Consider the following 26,829-nt stretch of genomic DNA (forward strand, 5'->3'; position numbering starts at 1 on the left):
CTTACATCGTAATCAAAGCACGATCTGCTAGCTTCGTCTCGTAGCACTGAAATGCGCCTGCAAGACCCGTGATGCATGGTTCGTGAGTCCTGCACTCATCTGTAAGCGTGCATGTTGAGTGTGCAGTGTGCATGGGACTTCGGCAACCGGCATGAATCCACCCCAGCCAAGACTCACCGGGCGACCCGAAGCGGTGCAAACAGTGCTCACAAGATCTCGCACACGACCTGATGACGTATCGAGGGAAGTAGCTACCCTCCGAAAGTGCGGGATAACTGAATCTCGAGGTGGTTGATAAGGCGGCGAGTCCGCCTTGCCTTGTTTCGCCGACGACATCCTAACAACATATAATACCCTCTACTTACCCTAGACTTTCCTTGATACATCAACCCAAACACCGTTGAGAACTTGAAAGAGATGGCAGCAACAGAATACTACATGGGCACTGCGGCCGCGCAGCAACTCGGCCATATCAGGCCGCCTGCGCATGAACTGCCTGGACACCAGCAATTGTCGTACCAGCACTCGCAGCCTGCAAACCAAATCCAGCCTTATAACGAAAGGCCTCCAACCTACTCGCCATATCCTGCCCAACAACAGCAACCGCGACCACAGCAAACCTACCAACCTCAACAATACCAACAGCGCCCGCAAGGCCATCAGCAACCCTACCCTCTACCGCCAGCGTCATACTCGCCACGCCCTACCTCGCAACCGCGACCGCAACGCTACCCGCAACCACAACCGCAAAGCGCCCTCCTCGGAGTTCCCCTACAGCACCATCGCAGCCATTCCCAGCCTCCACGCGTCCGCTTTGCAGACCGTGACGAGTACTCGACCGACTCCGGCTCGTACACCTCCGACTCCTCCGCTTCCCGGCGCCGCCACAAGAAACATCACCACCATCACCATCACCGCCGGTCATCGGATCATGATAGCCGCGACCGAGGGTACGACTCCGAGCCGCGCTCCGAGCCCCGAAACGCACACTCCAAGTCTCGAAAGAACCGCGATACCTTCCTGGGTGCTGGCGCAGGCGGCGTGATCGGGGATGCAATCTTCCCTGGACTAGGCACCGTAGGTGGGCTACTGCTAGGCGGCTACGGGGGTCGAAAGCGCGCGAGTAAGAAGGAGGAGGATAGGGAGTGGGAGGCCGAGAGCGATGCCGATTCCGCACGCAAGCATGGGCGGAACCACAAGCATAGGCATCATAGGGAGTATGATGACGGTGGCTATGCGGGGGAGGGGAGGCACAAGCATCATAGGGGTGGGGAGAGTGGGTGGGATGAGGAGAGTAGGACGTATAGGAAGGGGTTGGCTGTGAGGTAGAGCGGGATTGTGCGATGGCGGGACGAGACACGTTCATGACTAGACGGCCTATCTATGGATTCTTGCGCTATACCCTTGCGAGTTGTATACATGTTATGCTTCCAAGAACTGTATCACCAAAATCAGCGATGAGAAATACTAGCCACCTCCCGTAACGCGAATGTGGGATATATTTCAGCCTCTCTATCTTGAGTCTAGGCATTCATAGGTCAGCCTCTGCGGTGTGTGTCCGTCGATCTAAGGCAACGCATGGTGAATTCATGGGTCCGCTAAACAGAGCGTGGTCTTCCTGCCTGTACAACATGCTCGTGACACAGCATTTAACGGATTTCAAGGCATTAGGACACCTAGCTCGACCAGAGTACATGTGGCATACATAAAGCGTGTTCTGTTCTTGATGTAGGCATGGGTGAGCAGTATCCGTATTCGGTTCTTATCATGTGCTGTTTGAACGAGCTGATTGGAAGAAGAAACAGAGGCATGCTTCGGTAGTAGCCCATGATGGGCTGTAACAAGTCGATAGTAACGTCCAAAGCGGATCGTGAATATTTCTGAGAGATGAAGCTGGCTATCATACGTCAGCTATACATGAAGACCGTGTGTCGCCCTGTTGGTGAAATACATGGTGCGATTTGTAGCAGCTTAGTCTCCAAGGCTGAGATGACGACGGCGTACTTCAGGGTTCGAAAGTCGAAGTTGTGTGGTTGTAAATACGCATGCTATCCAATCCAGTGCCCATAGCTTTAGGATGTGGTCGGTACCTACCAGCATCCCGTGCAAGAGCATCAACTATTTGTATATCAATTCCTGGCCATGCCACTGTGGATCCCCTGGGGACTTGGAGAGGACCGGCAGGTGAGTGATGTACATGCAACGAGTCTGTGAACTTCGCCAAAGTATTCATAATCGATGGAATAGAAGTACAACTGATCGTTACATACGGGCTGGAGCACGAAACTTGATATGATAATTATATGTTGCTGGAGTGCGGGGCTAATTGCACCTCGTGTGCTCCTCTCCATGTTGTGCGCCGGGCTGCCTTGATGCCTGCGTACAGGCTACTCGAAACTTTCGTGCCCAGCGATTCAAGCATTCTTGCAGTTTCAAAGTCGACATTCCTGGAGCTCGTCTTATTCACGACAGCATTTGAGTCTCAAGGGCTTAACCCCAACTGGTAAGTGGGTCACACACCTCCGTCAACTCCTTGGGGGCGCAGTACCTGTAAATACCTTACTGGTGCTACCAAGAGTTACATCGACTAAATACTTCTGGACAATGCTAAAGACATCATTACACTAATCTAAAAGGTCGTGATTCCTGAAAACTTTGAAATGGCGCCGAGTCTCTCCCCTTTCTTAGTTCACTACAGCATCCTCACCAGACACACACAGCACATCACAATTGTCTTATCTTACTTCTCTACATCATGAAGGTATCCACACTGTTGGAACTCCTCGCCCCGGCGGCCATGTTCTCCACGGTCCAGGCGGGATGCTATAGCGCTGATGCCCCATGGTGGGGCTCGTTCCAAGATGCTGCCAACGCTGCCGTCGATCAGCATTGCAACCCTGGTGGCGTCTCTGGCTATTTTGCCCAAGGGCAGACCAAATACTTCTGCATCCAACACAGCGCGTTGCAGAAGTCCGAGTTCTGGGTTCAGTGGAAGGGCAAAGGGGGCTTGACATTGAAAGACAACGACTGCAAGCTGCGCTTGAAGAACGAAATCAATGGCTGCAAGTGGGGAGGAGAAAGCACTATCGCCGACTGGTACTTCAGGTATACATGCCCACTCCATCGTCTTGCTATATATGCTTACTCAAATCGCAGGTCTGATCCCAACATCGGTACATGGTCATCATCCTGTTGTTACCGAATATATACAGAAGGTCACTGTTCTTCAACTGCCCGGGACGTCTATTCATCGAACTCATTTCAATCTTATACCGGGTCCAACTTGAGGTCTAAATTTGCGGACGTTCTGTCCAGTCTCTCAAGTTACTACTACAACTTACTCTCTATGACTTGGCCTGCGAACTATTAGTAAAGCTCAATGGTATACAATTCAGTCAGCAACGCTCAATCACTACACCCGCGCGATTATACAAGCTAAGTGACTCCACTTCAAGTTCTATCCTTCCTACCATCGCCATTGGCGAGTCTCATCATCCCCGCCACGAACCAGCGGTGCGGTCACACAGGTTACAACACACTCTCTAGCGCTCCTGGCTTAGGGTCTCTCCCGTTTCCCTTCAGTCACCAGCCCCCAGCGATCCAAATCTCTACCCGGCCTTTGCCTATGCGCATCTTGGCTCAGAGCCTCCAGACTCACACAGCTCGCTTTCATAGCAAGAACGCAACATTACTCGCGCAAGCTAACGCCAGCAGTGTTCTGGCCCTAGCAAGCGACATACATACTATAATAACCATCGCCAGAAACCCCCCTAACAAGAGAACCTGCACGACGATAACCGTACTTTGCATCGTGTTGGGGGTGAACTTGCCGGGGCTTCTCATGCTGTCTGTCTGCACCCGCTACAAAGAGTCCAGAAAAACCTATGAGTCGATAGACATTGCAGCTTTCGCTCCCGTCTTCCAGCTCAGGTTCGGCTCGTTCCCGCATGACGTCCCCGTGCCGGGGCTCGCATTACTTGACTAGACAAGACCACACGCCACCCATCTACAAAGGCGCGCTGGCGCACAAAAACGGGTTCTGACACATGCATGTCCATTGCGCGGCGGAATACAGAGTTGAAAATGACAGCAAGCCACTACTACTGCTCCTGGTCACCCATCCGCCTAATCTCGGCCCACATGTGCAAACCCCACACACGCCAGTAGAAAAGGATTAAAATTGCAAAAACATACAACAGCGGGGATTCCACGATTCTCACGAACTCGAGTACTAATCCGCCGGTATCCTGCTTAAATATGGCTGAGCGGACGGGAAGCCTTGCTCTCAGGATCCTGTGGTCGTATGTGGTGCTATTTGCCTGGTGGGACTTACATATGCACAGTACGGGCTCTGAGAATGAGTGGATACGTTTAAAGTTGCGGCGCGGCACTTGTTGTGGACTCCGGAAGGAGGTTCACTGCAGCATGTTCTTGTCTAGAGCCAAAGGCTGGTGTTGTCGATCTGTTCACGTGTCGCCGGCAACCACGTGACTAGCGCTGTCTTCCCATCATCGAGCGAACGAAAGCTCTGGGCCTACCATGACCGTCTTTACTCTGGAATTTGATTGTTACACTATGCGTGATACTTTCTCGTTAAAGTCCGGCTTTGGCATATTGGCGCACCTGCGTTTAGCCCAAATCTGGTCATTCTCGACGCTACCAAAATCAATTCCCCCACGGGGAAGGCTATTCCCTTCGAGAAGCATTGGGGAAAGCCTTCGGTGCCACGAGGCCGACGTGCGGGGAATGCAGTGACACGTGGGCGTATATAAGGTAAGACTCTGACAATGTCGCCGAAATGAGCCGTTGAGGTTCACGAATAAAGGCTTCCCGTGCCACAGAGCAATCAAAATGTACACCGAACTCGGTGACGAATCGGGCCTGGAACCGCGAACCGCGAGCGTTGCCCTAGAGAAGGAGGCCGTCCCTCCTTCCCGTTGCGCTCCGTCAAGCAAAGTATTGAGAGGCACGGCTGAGACACCAGCAGGCGAACACTGCCAGCGCATGGCTTGGGGAGCAAAACAATACACCGTTCAACACCCCAGCCCAGCATGCACCTGATCTGTCCAAGGGTGCCCTACCAAGATCCGCACCAGCATTTCCTACCCATTCCCTACCCATTCCCGTGTTGTTCAGCATGGCAAATATTAACTCGGGCGTGTATGCAGGCAACTCCCAGGCGTCCTGCAGCTGCGGACGAAAGGTGCCAAAGCCTGGCGTGGGCGTGCGGGACGTTGGGTCGCTTCAATAGACCAGTGGTCGAAGAAGCCCGGCGGTTGTATGTAATATGGATAGATATCTTCGCATTGCACTACAATGCTACAACAGCACCCGCGTGTGGAGTCGGCCCGCGATCGGACAGGTTTTGCTGGAGTTGAAGATATTCCGGGTAAAACGCCAGTCATGTGTCAAATGGTAATGTTCTGCGAACGAAATGAGAGAGGGAGACATTCCGACCAGGCAATCTCAAGGGGTAATATTCCTTCATGTAACCAGCGCCGAAGGATGGCCATGATCAACATGTCACGTTGCGCGCGCGTAGCGTTCCGCCCCGACAACGGTTTCCTGGAGACGACCGAATCAAAGAGTCTGCGTCATCCCAATGGAGTGGATAGACATGGGGGCATCGTCATTGCGTTCGAGCTGACTTGAGACTCTGACAGCAATCCGCTGGCTGTTCATTACCGTTTCCGAGGATCACGAGGACGACGCAGACACAGAACAGGTCTCGTTGGGAGGCGATCGGCACGGCGGTGCGTGGCAGAAGCAGTGGGCGTGTTGGTGGGATATTGGTGTTGATGGAATTCATATGCACGACAACTACGCGAAGTAGGAAGCAGCGGAGCCCCGCAAAGGCGTCTCTGCCCCGCTAGATGCGCGAACCCAAGCAGGCGCGTGACGTGCCACCTGGGGCCGCCACCTGTGAACGCATGAGGCAGCCCAGCAGCGCTTGGAGGGGCCGAGACGCACTGAAATGAGCGTAGTCGCGCCGATCGCAGGGCCGTGGACTTGTCGAGCGTGTTGCGGGCGGCGGCCTGGTTGCTTTGTCGTGTCTGAATAATACAGTGCAGTCGCGAATGGGCACGCATGGGGCCATGTGGGGGTCTGCATCGACCGCAGAGCGCGCCGTGGTTGGCCTGGGCCGAGGTGCCCGTCCTCCGCCTTTCGCTGTCGCGAATCCTGCTGTAGCCATTACGAGGCCTGCTGCAAGCCTTCTGCGGTGCCTTGTACGTTTGTGCGACCACGCGCGGGAAGTGGCGTCTGATGCTACATCAACACTAGTCATAGTAATCCGTCTCACTTGCGCCCAGCAGACGAGCTGACAGGCGTGCCCTTTCTGTCTCTGCTCCGCACACTGGATGACCCTCGCCGTCGCCGTTTCAAGCTAGCTGGTCATCGGCCCTTTCACACGTCGTGGGGAAGGCTCCGATACTTCTCCGGACGAAGCGAGCCGCAACCACCGAGCACGACCGTCGCATGCTGTGAGTGACGAGGCTGACAAGAAGCCCGCGAGCCTGCCGAGGCTGCAAAAGCGAACACTGCTGTCACGTCTGGGTGGTGTCTTTCGATGAGAGGAGCCAGACTGCTCCGCGGCACAGAGACGCAGCGTGCGTCGAGGACATGGGCGACTCAGGCACGACCGCGACAACGATGACTGCGCCGCAACCCTCGCGATTCGAACACGACGACCCGCTGGCCCTGCACGAGTACGGCCTCTCGGAGCTGCGAGCCTCGATGGCGTCCTTCTCCGACTTCCCCATGGCCTTCGGGCCCAACCAGGGCTTTGGGAGTGGCTACGACCGATCGCAGACCAGCATCCAGACCAACCTGCACAACCACCGAGGGAGCATGGTGGACATGGAAGACGGAAACGTGAGTGGCGGCAGCGCGCACCCGCATCGGCCCAGCATTGACCTGGGCCGCGACGGCAACCAGACGAGCCCGGAAAGCGCGGCTGGGCTGGGCATGCTGCTGGGCGATGGCATGGACGACGCATCGCTGGCAATGAAGCTGGAAGACGGGATCCTGATGGAGGGCGCGGAGGGCGCGGCCACCAAGGGCGACAGCCAGGACCCGCCGCCGTGGAGCGAAATGAAGACCAAAGCGGGCAAGGAAAGAAAACGGCTGCCGCTGGCGTGCATTGCGTGCCGGCGCAAGAAGATTCGCTGCTCGGGTGAGAAGCCGGCGTGCAAGCACTGTTTGAGAAGCCGCATCCCGTGTGTGTACAAGGTCACCACGCGGAAGGCGGCACCCAGGACCGACTACATGGCCATGCTCGACAAGCGGCTGCGGCGCATGGAGGACCGCGTCATCAAGCTCATCCCCAAGGAGAGCCTGCCGTCAGTCGCCGGCGTCGGACGATCCGTCGTCAAGCCGGCGCTGCCGGGCGCGCCGCCCAAGACGCCCACTGCGCACAAGAAACGAGGTGCCGAAGAAGCGTTTGGAAACGACTTGGACGAATGGGCAAAATCAAAGTCGGCCAACCCGGACGCATCCGGCTCGGCGTCGAGAAACAAGGAGTCCGACGACACCAGCCTGCTCACCGAGGGCGTCGAGAGCCTGCCGTCCAAGGAGATCCAGGAGCATCTGGCCGAGGTCTACTTCGACTACGTATACGGCCAGAGCTACCCACTCTTGCACAAGCCCAGCTTTTTGCGGAGGCTCGCGAAAGGCGATGTGCCCCCGGTCCTCATTCTGGCCATCTGCGCCATATCCGCGCGTTTCTCGACACATCCGCAGCTGCGCTCGGAGCCCTGCTTCCTCCGCGGCGACAACTGGGGCGAGAAAGCGCGAGAAATAGCACTCAGGCGGTACGACGCTCCCAACATCACAATCCTGATCGTCTACCTACTGCTCGGTTTGCACGAGTTCGGAACATGTCAAGGTGGAAGAAGTTGGATGTTTGGCGGCATGGCTCAGCGAATGGCATACGCGCTGCAGCTGCACAAGGAATGCGAGTACGATCCGAGTGTACCAGAGGCTGATCGCAAGCCTCTTAGCCTCACGGACCGCGAGATTCGAAGGCGGACAATGTGGTCTTGTTTTCTCATGGACCGCTTCAACTCGTCCGGCACAGATCGGCCATTGTTTGTCCATGAGCAGTACATTGAGGTTCAGCTACCCGTCAAGGAGCATCTTTATGTGCACGAGATACAAGCCCCGACAGAGAACTTGGACGGAAACGTACCGAATCCCGTTGCGCCAGACAGTGGTCAACTGTCGGAACCCCGCGAGAACATGGGCGTTACGGCGTACACTATCCGCCTTGTCTGCATATGGGGCAAGCTAGTAAAATACATGAACCTGGGTGGCAAAGAGCGGGAGCCTGAACCTATGTGGTCCGCCAAATCCACCTTCCACATCATCAAGAAGGAGGCCAAGGAGTTCAAGGAAGCTCTACCGGAAATGCTAGTCTACAGCCCCGAAAACCTGAAAAGCCACGCCATAGGACGAACAGCAAATTCGTACCTCTACTTGCACATCCTCTACCAACAGATCATACTCTTCCTGCACCGATTCTCTCTTCCTTCGAAGGCTGGGAGTCGACCACCGAAAGAAATGCCTCACGATTTCCTCACCGAGTCTGCTCGTACGGCATTAGATGCTGCGAACCAGATATCGATTCTAATTAACGAAGCAATGGACCACAATGTGGTTGCACCATTCGCTGGTTATTCCGCTTTCTTTTCTTCTACCGTCCACGTCCACGGGGTATTTTCCAAGAACCCGAAGCTCGAAGCGCAATCGAAGAAGTACCTCGCTTACAACGTCAAATACCTGAGTAAGATGAAGAAGTACTGGGGTATGTTCCACTATATCGCAGAGAACTTGAAGGAACTGTACCGGCAACATGCAGATGCACAGCTCAGAGGCCCTGGTGCCGCTGGGGACAAGACCAAGGCCGTCATCTTCCAGTACGGTGACTGGTTCGACAGATATCCACACGGTGTATCCAAGACGGACTACGAGGACGCTGCCGAACCCAATACCAACGAACCAGGTACTGACGCTGTACTTGGGCAGAAGAGCGACCTGCAAAGCGTCGAAGAATTCTTTGCCTCACTGTCGCCACCGACCCGAGCAGAAACCCAACGCAAGCAAGCCCGAAAGAAACAGTCGAAGTCGGTCTCGAGAGCCGATGCACCCGCTGCCAACCACCCTGCGGCACAGCATCGCACTCAATCGATGAGTCAGGGCCAACTACACCAACAGTTGGGCCAGATCAACATCAACCCCCAAGAAGCCATCGAGGCCTTCGACCCCAGCTACTTCGCCCAAGCCAACGCCCAACAATACATGCAGGACTACCCCCACGCGCAGCACAACCTCGCCATGCTCAACACCTCGCCGACATCGATGATCCACCCAGGCCAGCAAATGGACCTCTCCCCCTTCCCCGACCTCACTCCGCACGCCAATAACGCCTCCTTCTGGGGTCTCGACCAGGGCATAGGCAGCGGTTTCTTCGACCCAGGCACCGCCGGATGGTTCCTGCCCTTCAACGTCGAGCCACCGGTCATCGGCGATGACGGCGGCGGCATGTTCAGCCCAGATGCATTCAATCTAGGATTCGGTGTGGGGGCGTCCGTGGATTTGGGGTTAAACGGGCACCCGGCGCATAGGCAGAGTGTAAGCCACGCACATGGGCCGCCAACGGGAATGGAGGGATTGGAGGGGTTGGATGGCACACCGCAATAACAGTGGCGCCGCACGGGCTAATGCTGTACGAATGATTCGATGATGTTACGATGGGCACGGATGGGTTTGGGGTCTGTTGCTAGCGTTTGTTTAGCGGGTATATGGTTGGATGGGCAAGTGGGATGAGTGTATATTAGGTGCGTATGGTAATATGCTTTATGTCGATACCATCAAGTTTGTGATCTTAGGGTTCACTTTTTTTTTTTTCGCTGGTTCTCATTCATGTGAAGATTTTCGCACCGCATGTCATCGCTCTTACATTGGGTGATTCGGGGAGAGTGCGTAGGAGGCTCAGTTGTTTTTACCGCCGTAATTACTGGCCTCAAGCGTTTCCGAGTGGGAAGCAGTGTGCTCCTCTTTGGGTCACACTCATGACTTTTGGTCGTGAGCGAGAGGGTCCTGTGGCATGAGAAAGAATCCGACTTTCGTCGTAGAGCACAATGCACAAGACGCTCGACCCTGCAAGATGCGTTGCTGACAGAACGAGCCCATGATCTTTCTTGGTCCAGATTCTACCTGTCGACCCAGGCTGGTTATTTTTCGTGAGCTTGATAGTTCCTGGTTCCCAGTGAGTAATTCAGCACAGCAATGGCTATTACCGACAGTCTTATGAGGCTTCGACTGCTGTCAGATAGTGCTTTCTCATGAGTAGCTTCCAGGTCGTTCCTGACGTCCATAATAGGAAGCATTGAATCAGATCTTTCTTCAGGTGGAAGTTACCACGCAAGCTCGTTTCGTGACTGCGTTTGCTTCAACAAAAGGTCTTGGGCATGGCTTTGGCCAGCGTTATGGCAGCACGAGGCCCTTCTTACAATGACACGAGCCCCCTTTGTTTGGTAGTTGTATTAAGTCAAGGGCAATCGCAAGGCTGCAAAATCTTAATGTTTAGTGGAAGATTCCAGGTTAGCTGTGGACGCCTCAAGCACCTCCATTCGTCCTTGCACGTCTGCAAACTGCAATCTAGGAAAGTGCGCCTGAGCTCGGGAAGCACCCTATGCGGGAAGCTCAATACACGGGAGAACGCTCTTTAAGCATCAATACTCAAATTCTCCCGCTTCGAGGTACGCATCACTACCATTGCATTTTTATGCGCGACGATCAATCATCACTGAAGATTTCGGGCCACGTCATTGTTCAATCTTGCTGTATCGCTCGCCACGCACATACGCAATCGCTTGCATTTCATACCAACTCTATCTCCACCACCGCTTCCCGATGTTCGCAATCCCTCGGAGTAAGATGGCAGACCCGTCCGGCAACCCAGAACCGACGCGCGACCTGTTATCGGCCTGCCCGTACGGCATTATCAACATTCCTGCCGTCCTCGAATCCTACCTGTTACTTCATGCCAGCGACGAGGACATGCATCACCACCTCCGCACGTGGCTTGCCACGGCTTACCTCGATGGTAACACACAACTTTCATCCATGAACGAGCCGCTCGGCCGCCGCATCCGCTGCCTTCAAGACCTTGGCATGTTAGTTTGTGCCTACGGCCAAGCGAGGGCGTTGAAGAGGCCAAAGACGAACGCCATGCAACACGAGTTGTATTTCTATGGGCAGGGGCCCAGGAAGGAGGAGGGGCTTCAGGCGGGCAAGTGGATGCAGCAGTGGGCGAAGAAGCAGATAGAGATGGTGGGGTTGAAGGGGTCGAGGAAGCCGCCGCTTGGATTTGGGGAGGGAGAGGAGCAGAAGGAGGCTAGGAAGAAAATGGGGGTTGGGAGTCTGCTTCCAGTGGATGGGAACTTGCTTTTTGGGAATTCGATTGCACCGAAAGGGATTCCAGCGAAGGGGAAGGAGACGGTGGCTTCAGTGCGGAAGATGAGTGAGGTGGAAGAGAAGGACAATGAGGAGGAAAATGAGGCAGAGGAGGCGGACGGATGGCTATTGACGTAGGGCGAGTCAAACTTGAGGTGTCGCTTATCCATGGAGGTAATATGATTTCGTACAGAGATCGTTAACTTTGGATAAAGGTCAACGTTTAGTTTCTATAATGGTATCGTGGGAGCACTTCTCATTGATTCGCATGGAGATTCTTGTTTGAACTCGCACTCCGCGCCACAGCAGTGTTACACAAAGGGTTTTGGTTCTACTGTGTAGCTCTGAGGTTCTCTAAAATATTGCAATGCTCAGGTCTCTATGATTCAGCACTGTGAGACGTGTCGGTTACAGGTAAGCTTCTGCCGACATACATCTTAGACTCTAGCGAGAAACTCCATGTCTGTGTCAGATATGGACAACCGCAGCAAGTGCAGATAACACAACCGGGCATTTGACCCCGCAAAAATTGATGGAATGTTCTGATGGCTGCATCGCATGGGTGCAAAAGTTGCGCAGAGCAGATGAAGTGATGATAACAGTGCTTGGGCACAAAGGCGAGGCCACAGGGCGAGTGTTCTAGTCACGAGACTAACCATTGAGGCGCCCACATGAGTCCAATTCAGATTTTGAAAAAAGCTAAAGTACATGGGTGAATCTCTTACTGAGTGAATGCAAACAACAAGATTCGAGTGGTGGGGAAGAGCCACGCTGACGCTTGGTGTGGCGCGATCGGTGCTGAAAAATACGCACACGAGGAAGGCCGCACTCGCTTTCGTTCCTTCACATTCGGAGAGCAAGGGCTCGCAAAGGACCATCAGAGCTCCGAAGAACTCCATTACTCTTGATACCAACTTAAGGTTGAGCTTTGGCGGCATACAGACGGTACGGTGCAGCGTTCGGCTGGGTGTAACAAGCGCCACGGAAGCCAGGTCCAGACGTGGACCCTCGACACTTCCTGACGTAAAATTCTCTCTACACCAGCTTCACGACCACAACCTTCACTTTTCAACGCGAGGCTGTGAAAAGAGACCCCTGCTATTGTGCCTACTGTCAGGGAGCTCCACAGTCATACTTTGCCCGTCCCTTGGCTGCCGCTCAACACAAACACGGCTATCATAGGTATATCGCGAGGTTATTCAGCAATCCTCGCCATCGAACGAGCCCGATCCAGATGATAACCCGCTCCTTATATCAGCTTGCTGGCCCAGGCGCTACACTTGGTGACTCCGCTCCGGAATTCCGCGTCGTGCACTTGAACCAAGCACCCAACACCCCATCGGGTCGCAACTTCACCAACCACAACGCGGCGACCGTCACTTTTCTAGACAACATGTCCGCTCCCACGATGGACATGCCGCCGGTTGCAGGCATGGTGGATTTGCCCACTTTAGCCAAGATGTACGCGGTCCTCAGCACCAGTCATGTGAGTAGCCCACCATTATTCTTGACTGAGAGCTTGGAGACGGTTTGTTCTCGCGGGGCATGCGCTCTGTACAAGACGGATCTGTCTCATTCCTTCGTTGCATTCGCAAGACTATGAACTAACACAATGTAAAGGATGACGACGATAAGAATTTAGCGGCCTGGATCAAGGAGAACTACCTTCCCCAAGACTTTGACGGAGTCATCGAGCAGGGCGGTACCGCCATAAAGGGCGCTGAGGGCTTTTCAAAGTTGTACAATGCTTACAAGCGCGTGCGCATACTCACCAATCGAACCCAGGACAAGTGGCCGTAGGTTATCAAATTTTTGCAATTGTTTGTCTCCGCTGATATGGTTAGATTCTTTGACCGTCGATGGAAGCGCATGACTTCGGCTCAAGTGACAAAGATGGCTACGAGCGACGACCCCGCGCCTCCATCCAATGCTTCGGCTGAGGTTCCCATGAAATCTCCACCGGTGCGCGAATCCACAGAAGAAGGTGAGACCGTCTACTAAATGAGGGACATGCTCTCCAATTCGGCAATGACTAACATACGATAGGTCCATCAATGCCGATGGCTCAACTACAAGCCCGCACATCATCTACCGCTCTCGGTCAGGCAACAACGACCCAGCCTCCTGCTGCAGGTAAGTTTGCTTCATTTGTTGTAATGGAGACTTGCTTCTTGGCCCTGCCTCAGTATACTCCGACTGCTATCACGAAGGGCAGCGATCGCTAAGTCTTAGAAGAAACTATCAAACCAGAAGTGACGCAGCAGCCAGCCAACATGTCCGAACGAGTAGAGCGTTTGCCTACACCAATTTCGCCCAACATGGTAGCACAGACACGATCTGATCATACCGAGAAATCCAAGACGGTAAACGATATGTCTGCTACCTCAACTGCGGTTTCAAGTATGTTCCTTTACCCTAGACGTTCACACGGTATGGCAAACATACAAGCAGTCTGATTGTCGCGCGTGAAGCTCTCAAGGGCGCATTCGCTTTACTGACTTGTTTAGTCCTTGCTGTAGAATCTGCACCCGAGCACTCCAACCTCGATGATCTACCCAGAGTACGTATGTTCGATGACTCCAAAAGCCCTCGCTAACGCAATCCAGCCATCTGGCGGGAAACGCAAACGCGATCCCAAGGACTTCGATGAGCGGGGACTCTTTGCTCGCGGCCATGGCAACCTGCGTAATAGGCGGGGCCGTTGTGGAGGCAAGGGTGGCCGAGGATGTAAGAACAAAACACTTGCGACTGAGCAAGCCGACTCAACCGATAAAGTGACAGAGCACACGCCGCCGACCTTCCAAGACACATCATCTCGCAATGACAAAGACACTGAGATGGCTCATGCGCCTGTGAAGAAGCCAAAGACCGCCCCTCCAAAGCCTCGGGTGACTCGCCGACAGGCGCGCCTCTCTGGAGGCAGCGATGATCAAAATTCGGCCAGCCAGGCGGTACCTGCGCTGGCTGAGCCGCAGACGATTGGATTCCCCAAATTACAGGCGGGCAGTGATACTACTGTCAACGACAACGAGCAGAATGTAAGTGCGGCCTGTATATGCATGGATAGGGCCCGCTCTAACTCAACATCCTCATCCAGAACACGGTGTCTCAAGCCCATAAAGATGCAGTATTCACGGACAACGAAGACACATTGATTCCCGACGATGACAGCGCTACCTCGAATCTGACCAACACAGACCTCCTCGCCATGGGTTTGTCGCACTACGAGCGACCCAGGACCAAGTCAGCTAACACGATCGCAAAAGCTGATCAGGATACTGCCAAGCTTGACTCCAAGGCAATTTCTTTAGAAAAGGCCGTGGGGCAAGACACCAAGTTGCGAGAGCTCGCAACGGTGACCTACTTTGCTCGCGTCAACACCGGTTCTGCTTCCTTCGAAGTCAGTCTCGACGACGCCATGAACGATAACAAGAAGCTAAACAGCGACCTCCTGGGCTATGCCTCATGGAGGCAGAAGATGGGCGAGAAGGGGGCGAACGTCTCATTCGACATGTGGCTCAGCATTTTCAACATTGGTCGCTGAGTTAAGTGATCGCCGAACAGTTGCTGGGCAGAAAAGCGTTTGCAATGCAATTGTGCATCTGGCGGGTTCTTCTTAGAGGACGACGTATGAGTGAATGTGAATGGAAAACTAGCTCCTTTAGAGCCAGGTCTCGTGCAATCTCCACATCAAGGGCCTTACTAAATACAGTTCAGCTTGAGTAAAAGATGCGAGTCTGGCCGGGTGTGTAGCTTCGTATTGCCAACAATGGACTGGGACGAGGCTCAGCTGAAAAGACAAGGCGCATCGAGGCACGCGCCACCTTTTCCACCAGCCAATCAAGTATGCCTAGCACCACCATCATCGCTTAATGTTACCCAAAGCCCTTCGAGGCTGTATTATACCTCAACATCTTCGGCCTTTCTTAAAATCCTCACACATGCCATGTTTGCCCAAGAGCTGCTGCTCGTATTTTCTCAGAGCCTCAATACCATGGCGGACATGTTCTATCTCTACAACAATTACACGGGTACCGCCTTAACGCTCGACCCTACAATTTCCGACTATGGTCTTCGAGCGTTTTATGGTGGATCTGACTCTGCCCTCGCCTTCACGTTCACACCTATCCCAAACACCAGATTCCTTAAGATCTGCACTAGCATCAGCTCTTTGTCGTACTGCCTTGATGTTTACGGCGACCAGAAGACTGTCCCTCATTTGTCCGAGGAAGGGAATTATTCAGGACAACAATGGGATGTAATTACCGCCAGGGGTGGGCTTGTCAAATTAAGCAATCAATATACTGGAACAAGTTGGTATTTGGATGTGTATAGTGATAGCAATGGGGCTTTCATGGACCAGGGCGATTATGCGGGTCAGTACTGGAAGCAAGTCTCGGTGAGTAATACCAAGACATATCACCCGTTTTATGTTGAGTAGGAAGGACTGACAGTTGGTCCAAGATAGGTTCAATGACCACCTCTAACCCAGTGGAATCAACGACGTCTGCTCCTTCCGCCGCCGCCGCCGCCACCACCACCATATCCACTAAAAGCTCGTCCACTCAAAGTACCGGAGATACCGTGACCACCTCTGGGGCAGTTTCTGTAATACCACCTATACCAAGTGCGAATACATCTGGGCTAAGTACGGGAGCCAAAGCCGGTATTGGAGCCGGTTGCGGTGCGCTGGCAATCCTTGTCGGTAGCCTCATCTTCGTCATACTATCTTGGAGGCGCAAGTCCCGATTCAAAAAGGCAGATAACGTGCTAGGAGGGGCGACGACGAATGAGAAGAAGCCAGTATTCTTGGATCAAGACTCTTATCCCGTGGAATCGAATCAAGCGTATTTTGGGACAGCAGAACTGCCTTCTCCAGCTGTTGATAAACCTGTGCTTGAAATGCTGGGTCAAAGTCAACCAGTCAATCATTCAATGGACGGATCGAAAGGTCATGCTGTGGTCCATGAGATGCCAGGGCAAGATGTCTTGCGCTAAGGGCAGATGCACTTGAGACGTTATCATGATTATGGTGAATAGGTTTTCAAATTCGTTAGGATAACAATCGTGTACAGAGGAGATATGAAACACAATAATCATTCACGAGCAATATGGCATTTGCTAAAACACCGGCAAAACTCGAAAGAATGAGGCTCAGCGTCGGATGTCATCTACTCCCTTCTCATGCATTAATAGCCTACAAGTGAGGCAAATCTATATCAAATGGGTCTCAGTCATCGTCCTGATTGCTATCCATACCATCCGGACGGCCACTCTCTCGATCAGCATTGGTAGCATTGCGCAAGATCCCGCGGGAGCCGACTTCGTCACTCGTTGATGCAGATGTCCATTTGCGTCGGGATGCTCCGCATTATCATCGACAAAGACCCTCCGCAAGTATCCTCCAATTCAACATTGACCTAGAGATAATTGTGACTCCTAAGTTCCGCCAACTTGGAAGGTCTTCACCGAGTCCACCGACTGAAATTCGCCTCGCTCGCTTTGCGAACCCAAATCCTACGGACAAGCTTCAAGACCACCAGATATCTGGCTATAACGTTTTCTCCGAAACCGCTCCTTTTCAGATAATATCCATTTGGACTGCATGGTTCTGTGCAGTGTTCTGTCGTGTCGCACGAGAATACAGTGGGTACCATGGGAATTCTCCCTTCTCTTCAACGGTTCGAAGATTTCTCTAATCAAAACAGCTGCTCGCGCGTATCAATGCATTTGTACCGACTTATACGACGATATATCTAGCCTTGCGCCGAGATGTCGGTTTTGGTGACGAGAGGACGCCCACGTTGGGGTTTGATCGTACCACGCACCAGGTGGCTGGGCTGTCAGAACGCCCATCACACTGCATCCGCTTCCAGCGCCTCCGACTTCAACTTTGAATAGAAGGATGTCGCCGACCACGAGAATGAATGTTCATTATACGAGATCCAGTTCGTAAGCCGTAAGGCAATCAGTGGTTGTCGCAGCCCTGTAGGTTTTTTGGGTAAAGATGGGCGGATGAATGCCTCGGTAGCGGTATAGCGGGGGCAGGCTTGAGATCCCAGGCTAGTATCCAATCGCTCGACCTCCGTTGCAACATTGACAAGGCCCTGCAAGCCAACTTTTGCCGCAGCCAGCATACGAGAGGTCTTCCGCGGTCTGGACAAGTCCCAGCCGGCCATTGCGGATGTTCGCTTTGGCTGGTCCGTCTGTCACAGGAGCGCGAGAACCACAAACTAAATGTAGTTTGATGCCAGATGATATTCGCGAGGCTAATCTCCGTTGGCGACGGGTCCACATATGCATGCGGGATAGCGAAGCTTCGCATAGTAGATTAAGTTGCACGACGCGCCCACGGCGCTGGGTCTTGCAACCCTTCTCTCCTTCGTTGTGCATCCTAGACTCTCTCGCTTTTACCCTGCGTTCGACCCCTCATTCGCCCGCAGCATACTTCTAGGAGAGATGAGAAGTTTAATCGCTGCAATTGCGTTGTTGGGGGCGCGGAGTAGCGCGGTACCACTTACTGCAAGGGGTGCTCCGTCGGTGGATCTCGGATACGCTGTTTACGATGGGACTCTAGACAGCCAGAACGGAATTAATATCTTCAAAGGGTAACTCACTATGTATAATATTTGTTCCGCTTGGCTTGCTGAACTTTGCTGTCCAGGATACGGTATGCAGCTCCGCCTGTCGGGAACCTCAGATTCGCGGCTCCCCAACCACCCAAAGAAAACAGAACTGCTCCTATTTCGGCGACAATCGACGGTCCTGCCTGCCCGCAGACTGGTGCAGGTAAGGACACACCTGCCGCGTATGGGTTCATCTCTGCATTGGGGAACGAAGATTGCTTGTATCTGAACGTCTATGCGCCCTCCAATGCGACCAACCTCCCCGTTTTCTTCTGGATCCGTAAGTCCCCTGTACAATACTACAACACGATAATTACTGATCACTTTTAGATGGTGGTGGATACGGTCTCTTCAGTGCTCAGGGACTAGATCCAACCGAGTTCATGAAAACGAATGGAAATGGCTTCATATCTGTGATTATCCAGTACCGCCTCGGCGCCTTTGGATTTTTGTCCAGTGAGGACGTGAAGTCCGATGGCGCCCTCAATGCGGGCCTTTTGGATATGAACTTTGCCCTGAAGTGGGTGCAGAGGCATATCAAGTCGTTTGGTGGCGACCCTGCACGTGTGACGATCGCGGGAGAGAGCGCTGGTGGCGCCGCTGTCATGTATCAAGCCATGGCATACGGTGCGACACAGAACGTATCCCTGTTTAACAACGTACGTTTGCGACTAAGGATACGCCGTCTCATGGTTGACTTCAGGAATCACTTACTAATGCACTAGCAGATCATCGCGGAGAGCCCATGGGTACCAGCGCAACATAACTACGACGACGAAGTTCCCACTCAAGCATACGAAGACTTTGCCGAGGCTGCAGGTTGCGCAAACGCCACTGAGACACTTCAGTGCCTCCGCAACAGCGACAGCGAAGTGCTTCAGAATGCCAGTGCGAAAGTATCAGAAGCCAGCGCTTTCGGTAGCTTTGCCTTCCTTCCTGTTACAGACGGCTGTTTCGTACAAGATCTCCCCTCTACTCAGCTAGTATCCAAGTCCCTCAGCGGGCGACGTCTTCTCTCCGGAAACCTCGCGAATGAGGGCGTTCCACTCAGTCCACCTAACACCACAACCCTTGAGGACTTCCGTGACTACGTGTCACTCACATTTCCTTCTTTTTCCGCGGACGATAAAGCCGAACTGGAAGACATCTACTCCTACGAAGGCGACGATCAAGACGTAGATCCATCTGCACCAGTATATGATACAGACGGAATCGCTCTCATCACCGCGGTCAACCAGTCGACATTTGGTACTGGCCAGCAACAGCGTGTCTTTAATGTCTTCGCGGAATCAACTTTCGTTTGCCCTTCATATTGGCTTGCTTCTGCTTTCCCCCAGGCTTGGAAGTACCAATTCAGTGCTAACCCTGCGTATCATGGCTTCGACCTTCAGGCCCTCTGGTCCGGCACCACAACGCCAGGCGCGTCTTTCAAGCATGCGTTCCGTAAGATTTGGGGTAACTTCATCATACACGACGACCCAGCGATCAGTGTTTCGGACGCAAAGGGTGGAGTCGCCGCTTCGACTGTGCCCGAAGGCGCAGATGGATTGATGGACTGGCCAGTGTGGACCGATAAAATGCCGGTGCTGCTGAACCTCAATACTACGGGCGGAAATGCGACGTACCACCCGGTAACTGAGTATCTGAAGTACTACACTTATTCAGATCCTGGAGTGGTCAATGTAATCACTGTTGCTGATGCAGATGCTTGGGAAGGTGGGAGAGGGGAAAGGTGCAAGTGGTGGCTTGAACATGCCGAATCGGTACCTTACTAAACCGATCTAATAGCGAAATTAAGGTTTCAATTCATCTAGTTTGGGAGACTTATTACTACACGTGCACGCACGTTCAATCTAACTTTCGATGAACCTTGAAGCGCGGCCGAAGGTCAATCAAGCACGTGACTGGATGTTGGTGGCCCTGCCGAATAGCGCGATTTAATAGTCGGTCCTTCCCCTCTGTGCTATCTCCCAGCCACGCCATCAACCTTACCAACCTTCCTGGTCTACTACTGTTTTTTCAAACTCTGCGATAGTTCTCCGGACATACATATGCTGCTTCTACCTTTGGCTATTCGAATGACTGCGTCGGACCGTGCCGGAAAGGGCAGTCGATAATGCAAACGCTGTTACACAGAGGACACTCCAATTTGATGCAATCTAGAACACGAGGGAGGTGTTGATCGCAGCGCTAAGCAACAATCCGACTCTTTCCCAACAAGAGGGGCAACGACGGCTCTGATGATGCAGAGGCAGTCTGTTCCGGATCTCCAGTACTCAGCCTGGCCGTGCATTCCAAGTGTGTCGACATGACGTTGCGTCGTCAGGATGATCGGGGAACCCGAAACTTTGAAAAACTCCCATTGCACCGATTAATCAGATATATCATTTCCCGTAGCGCACGCCAATTGCGAAGACTGTTGTTCCCAGACATCCCACAGTGTCTGAAAAGGAGCGGCCCGCAGCGATGCGCCAGCCGACCGCAGATGGCCCCACCACCGTCCGATATGTGGCTGCGCTCCCATCCAACGTTCTGACGAATGGCGTAGGATGCATGTCTACCTCGAGCTCTGACTTGTCAGCAATTAGCCCACAATCGCAGCGTGAAGGAGGGTGAACAGGGATATTTACACTAGCGCAATCCTAGACGGCGATGATACGAAACCCTGCATTTCAAGAATCGCCGAAGCGCCCGCCATATCCAAGTTGTACATCCCTCCACATCTACTGCGCGATTCGTCAAGTCTCACATCTAGAGGCTTTCCTGGGCGCCCTGGCGACTTGACGCCAGCGTCGCACAGAAAACATTCCGACCATAGATGCATGCTTCTTAGATCTAGGCTGAAAGTGGAGCGTGCCGCTGTCGCATATGCATACAACTGCTGGCCTGTTGCTTTTTTAAGCTCGGCCGACCTGACCAGCGTTGCGACCGGACACTCAACCGCGGCAGATTAACTGGGCATGTCATCAACCCCTCCCTTCTTGGTCCATATAGCCAGCGTGCTACAGTCTGCTCACCAATAAGTATACTTCGCGCCGCGTTTACTTAACAATCCTTCACGACAATTGCGCAAAACATGTGAAGCGCTCCTAGCAAAGCCGGCCCCCACGACGCCAATCACACCGCTCGAATTCAACTTGCGATCACAGCATGAGCCATGTCAGCCTTCACTCCGGAGGAGCTAGTGTACCTCGAAGCACATAAAGACGAAACAAGAGTATCGGAGATCCATTGGGTGTACAGTGTACCCATCGCCTTCGGAATCCTTTCGACATCAGCGAGGCTCTGGGCGAAGAGCTCGGGTCGAAATGGCATCACATTGGATGACTGGCTCATTGTAGTCGCGACAGTATGCGCCTGTAGTCGTTTGTCACGGGAAGATCTAACAACGAATAGATATGTCTAGTAGGCGAATGTGCCGCCGGTTTGGGCTATGGTATGGCCCCAAGCAGAGAAGGGCAATGACATGGAAGCTGACCATATCAGGACCACCTCACGGTATGGGACGACATGTTATCGTCGTATCTCCACATGACCAGTCGATGGTTCGCAAAGGCGATTACGTATTCAGCCATTTTTATGATTTTGCGCTCGTTTTCGTCAAACTTGGGATACTGGCCTTTTACCATCGTGTTTTCGTCGTTCCGCTGTTCCGCAAGGTCGTCATTGCAACTACAGCCTTCGTTATCGCATGGGGAATTGGTATCACTGTCACATTAATCCTAGCATGTCGACCCATCGAAGCATTCTGGGATACATCCGTCAAGGCCACGTGCCTCGACCTTGTCCACTTTACCTACTTCACCAACATCACCAATATGGTTACCGATGTATGGATTTTTCTTATGCCAGTACCCGTCATCTGGCACCTGCAACTACAGACGAAGAAGAAACTCTTGCTCTGTTTCATATTCTCGATAGGCATAGCGTATGTATCTTCATGCCTCCGCCAGGAGATGATCAGACACTAATACGCGTGCGCAGCACTTGTGTTGTTTCCGCCATTCGCCTAACGGTAGTCCTCGGTCACGGTTACGCTGATTTCACATGGAGCTACGTTCCGCTTGGTGCTTACTCTGCTTTCGAGCCTCTCGGAGGCATCCTCTGCACCAACCTACCTATCATCTGGCACATGTGGCGCAAACAAAGAAAATCGGAAGCGCTTTTGCCCGGATCCTCGCTCTTCCGATCTAAGCACTCGTCGGCAGTAACACCGAGCTCACACGAATCGCGCCGTAGCCGCATCGCACGCTCCCTTGGACTCAGCACTGTAGACCAGACTGGCACCGACAGCCAGGCTAGAACGATGCTTGACGCAGAGGAAGGCAGTTCTGGTTTCGGAGAGTCTAGCACGACCAACCGCGAACGCGCGCTCTTCTTTGGAAAAGTCGAAAGAATTCATACGCAGACACAAGAGATGGCGGAAACCGATAATAGGGCGGACTCAGGCTCAAAGCGAACGAGGAGTGCTAGCGAGAGTGGATCGTCGCGTGGACCTAGAAATCCGAATCTCAAGAAAACCGTGTGGGAGGTAAGAAGGAAGAGATAGCCCCACAAAGCGCGTTGTTGTTTGCTTGTTGGCGCTGTCGATTTTCTACTTTACGCGTCAGCGCGTTTCGCTGAAAGCTTTTCTTTCGTTTCTCCTCCTCGATGATATACCCGGATCTCATGCGCATATTCACGGTCTTTTGGCACGCATCGGACAGGGAATCCAAGGCTTAACTAGTTTTAATAGCTTCTTCACGATTTACGAACATCCCGCGCAAAACAGGTAGAATCTGCGCATTGCAAAAAGACGGCACCATCCGGCTCCTTACACTAAATGAATGTACTATTATCTTGAGCTCAGAATACAAGCCAAAAGTAGCCATACCCATCTTCATCCCACCACGGTAGAAAGCTCCATCGATCCCGCCTAGCCTTCCGCGCCGGGAGCGCCAACACATGTGCTGATCCTCTTCCCATTTCGTACGAACCCACATCGTATCAGTCAGCCACCCACGCATCCTTTCGGCAGTCCGCTCGGAGACACTCAACAATCTGTTGTCGCGCAAACACATCAGCAAGAAGTCCAACTTTGCGGGCGCGTGATGATGCTGTCGGAAGATCTAGTCGCGACAGTGATGACGGCTAAATGGTGGGTGGACGCCTAATTTACACCTTCGTCGCGCATCGGACATGCTTGAACGTGATTTGGCCATTGAAGGCATTGGGTGTGCAGGGGTTAGCGAGTGTTGGGAGGGAGAATTTGGCACGTGAATCCGAGGGTGCCTGTTGGAAAATAATGTCACGCGCCATCGCCAGAAGCGACGTACAAACCAGAATAGGCGAAGACAGCGTGAGTATTGTGCCGGACGAGCGACCTAAACTTGCAAAATTATACTTACCAGGCGTTCCGGCCGGACGTTAAGTTACATTGGCCGCACACTATGTCAGATGTTGTCAAAGCCAACGTCAACCCTCAAGAACCAAAGTTCATTGTGTGGCCATATACGTTGCAGCATAATGCTTTGGTATAGAGATTATAATAGCCGCTACTTCACCCTCTCACATGCTAGGACATACTAATACGTGATTGACAATAGCCAGAACATATTCAGATATCGGCAGCCGTGGTCATCAAACCACTCCCAATTGCAATGGACGTAACTCGTCACCCAAATTGTCCACGATCCCGTTTCGAGATCGTGAGGCCGATTACGGAACGACCGGGGCAGAACAATGACGGTATATTCGTTGTGGAGCACGTTACGACTGGTGAGTACTGTGTAGAGAAGCGACTCAAAACAGCCGATGTTGCCAATGGATATGCTCAGCGCGAGATCGATGTCCTGTCGCAGCTCAGCGGGCATCCAAATATCATACAACTGGTAGATTACCAGCTTAACAACGACCCTCAACTGCAGGAGTGCGATCTATCCGCGAGGACATGGACCGAGTACTGCGAGTATGGGAGTCTTAGAAATGTCGTCGATTATCTCCAAGATTCCGGCAACCCGAGGTTGTCCGAACCTTTGCTATGGCACATTCTGGCAAGCCTTGCGGAAGCGGTGCGGTATCTGCAGCAAGGCCCCAAAGAATTTCCTTTCTTATCCTGGAACACAGTTTGCCACCGTGACATCCACCTCGGTAACGTATTCCTGGCCGCTGAACCTGCCGGTAGTAACTTTCCTCGCGTGGTCCTCGGCGACTTTGGATCGTCAACTACAGTCGCTCATACTCTTTTTGGCTACAATAGTGAATGGGCAATTTCATGGTTCGAGGAATTCTTCGCGCCCCCAGAATTCCCGTCGTACTATCCAGAGTCAGACATCTATCAGATCGGGGCGGTCCTATATTGTCTTATGTACGGACAACATTCGCCGTATTATGGTACCGCACCGCGTTTGGTGCATGGAAAGCGCGGATATTTGGATCACGACATATGGGTGCGCGAGCTGCAATTTGATGCTCCATACTCGGACGCTCTTGTCGATATCGTCAGTGCTTGCCTGTGCGGGGACGTGTTCTCGAGGTGTAACATCGATCAGCTCTTAGAAATGCTTGGGAAAATCTAACCGTTACATCATTCTTAACCCTTCGATAAGCAGCATTTGAGACGCAGGAGTCTTTTAGAAACTCTTGAATCGTTTTCACTCTTAGCAGGGTAAATCCATAGTTGTGATATAAGAAGTTAATATGGACTACTATTTTCCACCCACCCTAAAGTGATGGAACTGCCACATTCGAGCTTGCCATCATCCCATTCCTCGCCTCAATCAAGCTCTCAAACGCGAAAGTCTTTCTATTACTCTGTCTTTCGGAAACAATCCTGTCTATGCTTGCTACTAGCACTTCTGCGCTCGGTCTCTGTGCCGCTTCTCTGGATAAGCACCATATGATCAAGCGCTTGAGATCGGTTGATATCTGTCGTCCGCAGGTATTCATTTCGTTGAAGAAGTCGGCAAGGCTTTCTGTGGGATCGGTCTCGCGCATACACAAGCACAGTACGACGAGTCCGACTTGGTAGATATCGCATGATGCTTGTACCAAATAGCCCTCGGGTGGCATGAAGTCTGGATTTCCTGGGGACAAAATTTCGACCGTCGATTCTAACAGGTAGTGTTCGTCCGCTGCGCATCCGAAGTCGCCGAGTTGAAGGTTTGGGTATGTGTGCATGTCCGTGTTCGAATGCAAGAATATGTTTGTGGGTGTGATATCCCGATGCACCACTCCCGAGTTATGACAGAATTGCACTGCCGCAGCAAGGCGTTCGAACGCATACCACAAGAACGCTTCGGGTAGATGTACGCCTTGGCTTGCATAGTTTTCCACAAGCTGTGCTAGCGTTCCTCTGTCGCAAAGCTCCGTTACCATCCAAGGTATATCGTGAGGGTGTTGGCAACCATCTGCGAAGTCTAATAACCGCACGATGTTCGTATGTCCTGTTTTGCCTTGTCGATTCAGATTCTGCAGAACACAGATTTCCCGCATTGCGTTGCCCGGACGTAAGATGTCAGGCGGAAGCATCTTCAAAATGCACCACTTTCCCGTCGAATTTTCCTGAACGAGTTTAATCCCTCGGTTCGTGCAACTATCGGAGGCATGATTGTCATGGTCTGAAAGCGATGAGGCAATAATCCAACGGTGGTTCAAAACGGAGCCTAATTCAAATTTGCAGCCCGCCCGCCGCCTGATGCAAATCTCTTCGAGCATGTGGAGCGAGGCGTCCTTTTTATGGCAGCGGGGAAACGTCGGATATTACCCAGGGTGTGACAGCGAAGAGTGACGTGATTGAGGAAATGGTGCGTAAGCTGCTATATAAATAAGAACTGGAGTGAAATGAATCTTTGCTTTTCAGATCAGTGCAATAGTTAGAATAGAGATGTGAAAGTTCGTGCGGGGGATGCGCATCATCTACTGGTTGACAGGGGAGTATGTTGGTGTGTTTGAACAACCACGCTTCCTTGTTGGTAGAACTTTAACTTATGGTGGATGCATATTTACAGTCGCGACATAAATGATACTTCGCGCTTCAAGCATTACAAGATACATCAGACTTCCCGAATGGTCAAAAGTATTTATCGAAGATTTGATTCACGAGCGGAGAGCTGAAAGCTGCTCTAGGGCTGTAGGCGGGGCTAGCCTTGCAATCGCCAGAACGGGAACTAAGCATTGCACATACCCAACCCCGAGACTAAGTTGGTTGGAACCGCAATTAAACCCAAAACCGGTGCTGACACGCATGATGCAGCCTTGTAATCTGGAAATCCAGGTGCGCAAGAGACTAACTCAACAAAGAATACAAAGATAGGTGGTCGGAAAGTCAACTGAGAGATTGACAAAGAAAGCATCTGCTGTTGTTCACCAAGGACCATGTGCGCCAAGCGTAGCCCACAAAATTTCCACGATGGGTGCCTTTAACTTCTCGCGACTCGATCGGTTGACTGCTAATCCTGAAAGCAGAATCAGCGGTTCCCGCGATAGGCTCGATGATCCAGCGCTGTGTAGGACGTCCCAATTGTCCGACGTAAGGGCTTGTTAGTCATTAATCCCGGAATGCTGGTACAGCGAAAGGACAGATTTCGTCTCACGTTCACCCACCAGCTGCACTACTGTCCTTTTTCGTTTACATTAACGTTATTGAGACACAAGAAACGTCCCTCATACAAAATCTCCATGCGCCATGTACCATGGCCCAAGCCGGTGATGCACTACTGCTGAGTGTATCCACATTTAGCCTTCTTCGGAGTAGTATCTTCTTGCC

The 26,829-nt window shown here is 52.5% G+C and overlaps 13 protein-coding genes across 13 annotated transcripts; 12 read left to right on the forward strand and 1 right to left on the reverse strand.

Moving 5' to 3' along the window:
- The first annotated feature begins 100 nt into the window (after positions 1 to 100).
- Positions 101 to 1,503, forward strand: CC84DRAFT_497058 (uncharacterized protein). Its single transcript, XM_018186537.1, has one exon. It carries the CDS (start codon positions 418 to 420, stop codon positions 1,327 to 1,329), a length of 912 nt encoding a protein of 303 aa, XP_018041266.1. The 5' UTR covers positions 101 to 417; the 3' UTR covers positions 1,330 to 1,503.
- Positions 1,504 to 2,445: 942 nt separating this feature from the next.
- Positions 2,446 to 3,675, forward strand: CC84DRAFT_1238105 (uncharacterized protein; the record flags this gene model as incomplete). The annotated part of the gene is made up of 4 exons (XM_018183925.1): positions 2,446 to 3,105; positions 3,157 to 3,173; positions 3,371 to 3,513; positions 3,547 to 3,675. The coding sequence occupies exons 1-4, from the start codon at positions 2,756 to 2,758 to the stop codon at positions 3,673 to 3,675; spliced, it is 639 nt and encodes a 212-aa protein (XP_018041267.1). The 5' UTR covers positions 2,446 to 2,755.
- A 446-nt stretch (positions 3,676 to 4,121) lies between these two features.
- CC84DRAFT_497386 (uncharacterized protein) lies at positions 4,122 to 4,530 on the forward strand. Its single transcript, XM_018186538.1, has one exon. It carries the CDS (start codon positions 4,258 to 4,260, stop codon positions 4,489 to 4,491), a length of 234 nt encoding a protein of 77 aa, XP_018041268.1. The 5' UTR covers positions 4,122 to 4,257; the 3' UTR covers positions 4,492 to 4,530.
- Positions 4,531 to 6,615: 2,085 nt separating this feature from the next.
- On the forward strand, positions 6,616 to 9,126 carry CC84DRAFT_1065158 (uncharacterized protein; the record flags this gene model as incomplete). Its single annotated transcript, XM_018173626.1, has 1 exon — positions 6,616 to 9,126. A coding segment is annotated over one exon (2,511 nt), but the record flags the coding sequence as incomplete, so codon positions are not given.
- Positions 9,127 to 10,336: 1,210 nt separating this feature from the next.
- On the forward strand, positions 10,337 to 10,762 carry CC84DRAFT_497421 (uncharacterized protein). Its single transcript, XM_018186539.1, has one exon. It carries the CDS (start codon positions 10,470 to 10,472, stop codon positions 10,728 to 10,730), a length of 261 nt encoding a protein of 86 aa, XP_018041270.1. The 5' UTR covers positions 10,337 to 10,469; the 3' UTR covers positions 10,731 to 10,762.
- Positions 10,763 to 10,873: 111 nt separating this feature from the next.
- On the forward strand, positions 10,874 to 11,698 carry CC84DRAFT_497422 (uncharacterized protein). The gene has a single exon (XM_018186540.1). It carries the CDS (start codon positions 10,915 to 10,917, stop codon positions 11,593 to 11,595), a length of 681 nt encoding a protein of 226 aa, XP_018041271.1. The 5' UTR covers positions 10,874 to 10,914; the 3' UTR covers positions 11,596 to 11,698.
- A 280-nt stretch (positions 11,699 to 11,978) lies between these two features.
- On the forward strand, positions 11,979 to 12,675 carry CC84DRAFT_497428 (uncharacterized protein). Its single transcript, XM_018186541.1, has one exon. The coding sequence runs from the start codon at positions 12,190 to 12,192 to the stop codon at positions 12,637 to 12,639; it is 450 nt and encodes a 149-aa protein (XP_018041272.1). The 5' UTR covers positions 11,979 to 12,189; the 3' UTR covers positions 12,640 to 12,675.
- Positions 12,676 to 12,850: 175 nt separating this feature from the next.
- On the forward strand, positions 12,851 to 15,001 carry CC84DRAFT_1173228 (uncharacterized protein; the record flags this gene model as incomplete). The annotated part of the gene is made up of 8 exons (XM_018180018.1): positions 12,851 to 12,943; positions 13,078 to 13,253; positions 13,302 to 13,441; positions 13,504 to 13,590; positions 13,693 to 13,857; positions 13,965 to 14,017; positions 14,064 to 14,495; positions 14,555 to 15,001. The coding sequence occupies 8 exons, from the start codon at positions 12,851 to 12,853 to the stop codon at positions 14,999 to 15,001; spliced, it is 1,593 nt and encodes a 530-aa protein (XP_018041273.1).
- A 450-nt stretch (positions 15,002 to 15,451) lies between these two features.
- On the forward strand, positions 15,452 to 16,455 carry CC84DRAFT_1256639 (uncharacterized protein; the record flags this gene model as incomplete). Its single annotated transcript, XM_018184640.1, has 2 exons — positions 15,452 to 15,856; positions 15,922 to 16,455. The coding sequence occupies 2 exons, from the start codon at positions 15,452 to 15,454 to the stop codon at positions 16,453 to 16,455; spliced, it is 939 nt and encodes a 312-aa protein (XP_018041274.1).
- A 1,376-nt stretch (positions 16,456 to 17,831) lies between these two features.
- On the forward strand, positions 17,832 to 19,874 carry CC84DRAFT_1161727 (alpha/beta-hydrolase). The gene is made up of 4 exons (XM_018177820.1): positions 17,832 to 18,065; positions 18,122 to 18,363; positions 18,414 to 18,742; positions 18,812 to 19,874. The coding sequence occupies exons 1-4, from the start codon at positions 17,917 to 17,919 to the stop codon at positions 19,856 to 19,858; spliced, it is 1,767 nt and encodes a 588-aa protein (XP_018041275.1). The 5' UTR covers positions 17,832 to 17,916; the 3' UTR covers positions 19,859 to 19,874.
- A 1,366-nt stretch (positions 19,875 to 21,240) lies between these two features.
- On the forward strand, positions 21,241 to 22,632 carry CC84DRAFT_1084471 (uncharacterized protein; the record flags this gene model as incomplete). The annotated part of the gene is made up of 4 exons (XM_018174056.1): positions 21,241 to 21,432; positions 21,480 to 21,519; positions 21,570 to 22,011; positions 22,068 to 22,632. 4 exons carry the CDS (start codon positions 21,241 to 21,243, stop codon positions 22,630 to 22,632), a joined length of 1,239 nt encoding a protein of 412 aa, XP_018041276.1.
- An 801-nt stretch (positions 22,633 to 23,433) lies between these two features.
- Positions 23,434 to 24,755, forward strand: CC84DRAFT_500165 (kinase-like protein). The gene has a single exon (XM_018186544.1). The coding sequence runs from the start codon at positions 23,723 to 23,725 to the stop codon at positions 24,638 to 24,640; it is 918 nt and encodes a 305-aa protein (XP_018041277.1). The 5' UTR covers positions 23,434 to 23,722; the 3' UTR covers positions 24,641 to 24,755.
- On the reverse strand, positions 24,714 to 26,235 carry CC84DRAFT_497499 (kinase-like protein). Its single transcript, XM_018186542.1, has one exon. The coding sequence runs from the start codon at positions 25,776 to 25,778 to the stop codon at positions 24,786 to 24,788; it is 993 nt and encodes a 330-aa protein (XP_018041278.1). The 5' UTR covers positions 25,779 to 26,235; the 3' UTR covers positions 24,714 to 24,785.
- Between the last annotated feature and the right edge of the window lie 594 nt (positions 26,236 to 26,829).

Source organism: Paraphaeosphaeria sporulosa (genome assembly GCF_001642045.1).
Source record: "Paraphaeosphaeria sporulosa strain AP3s5-JAC2a unplaced genomic scaffold CC84scaffold_2, whole genome shotgun sequence".
In the NCBI taxonomy this organism is placed as follows: domain Eukaryota; kingdom Fungi; phylum Ascomycota; class Dothideomycetes; order Pleosporales; family Didymosphaeriaceae; genus Paraphaeosphaeria; species Paraphaeosphaeria sporulosa.

Coding starts and splice junctions, on each gene's coding strand:
- CC84DRAFT_497422 (XM_018186540.1), top strand. CDS start 10,915: ATGTTCGCAATCCCTCGGAGTAAGATGGCAGACCCGTCCGGCAACCCA.
- CC84DRAFT_497428 (XM_018186541.1), top strand. CDS start 12,190: ATGCAAACAACAAGATTCGAGTGGTGGGGAAGAGCCACGCTGACGCTT.
- CC84DRAFT_497421 (XM_018186539.1), top strand. CDS start 10,470: ATGGCTTTGGCCAGCGTTATGGCAGCACGAGGCCCTTCTTACAATGAC.
- CC84DRAFT_497386 (XM_018186538.1), top strand. CDS start 4,258: ATGGCTGAGCGGACGGGAAGCCTTGCTCTCAGGATCCTGTGGTCGTAT.
- CC84DRAFT_497058 (XM_018186537.1), top strand. CDS start 418: ATGGCAGCAACAGAATACTACATGGGCACTGCGGCCGCGCAGCAACTC.
- CC84DRAFT_497499 (XM_018186542.1), bottom strand. CDS start 25,778: ATGCTCGAAGAGATTTGCATCAGGCGGCGGGCGGGCTGCAAATTTGAA.
- CC84DRAFT_500165 (XM_018186544.1), top strand. CDS start 23,723: ATGGACGTAACTCGTCACCCAAATTGTCCACGATCCCGTTTCGAGATC.
- CC84DRAFT_1161727 (XM_018177820.1), top strand. CDS start 17,917: ATGAGAAGTTTAATCGCTGCAATTGCGTTGTTGGGGGCGCGGAGTAGC. Junction 18,364..18,413: donor CCCCGTTTTCTTCTGGATCC/GTAAGTCCCCTG, acceptor GATCACTTTTAG/ATGGTGGTGGATACGGTCTC. Junction 18,743..18,811: donor ACGTATCCCTGTTTAACAAC/GTACGTTTGCGA, acceptor ATGCACTAGCAG/ATCATCGCGGAGAGCCCATG.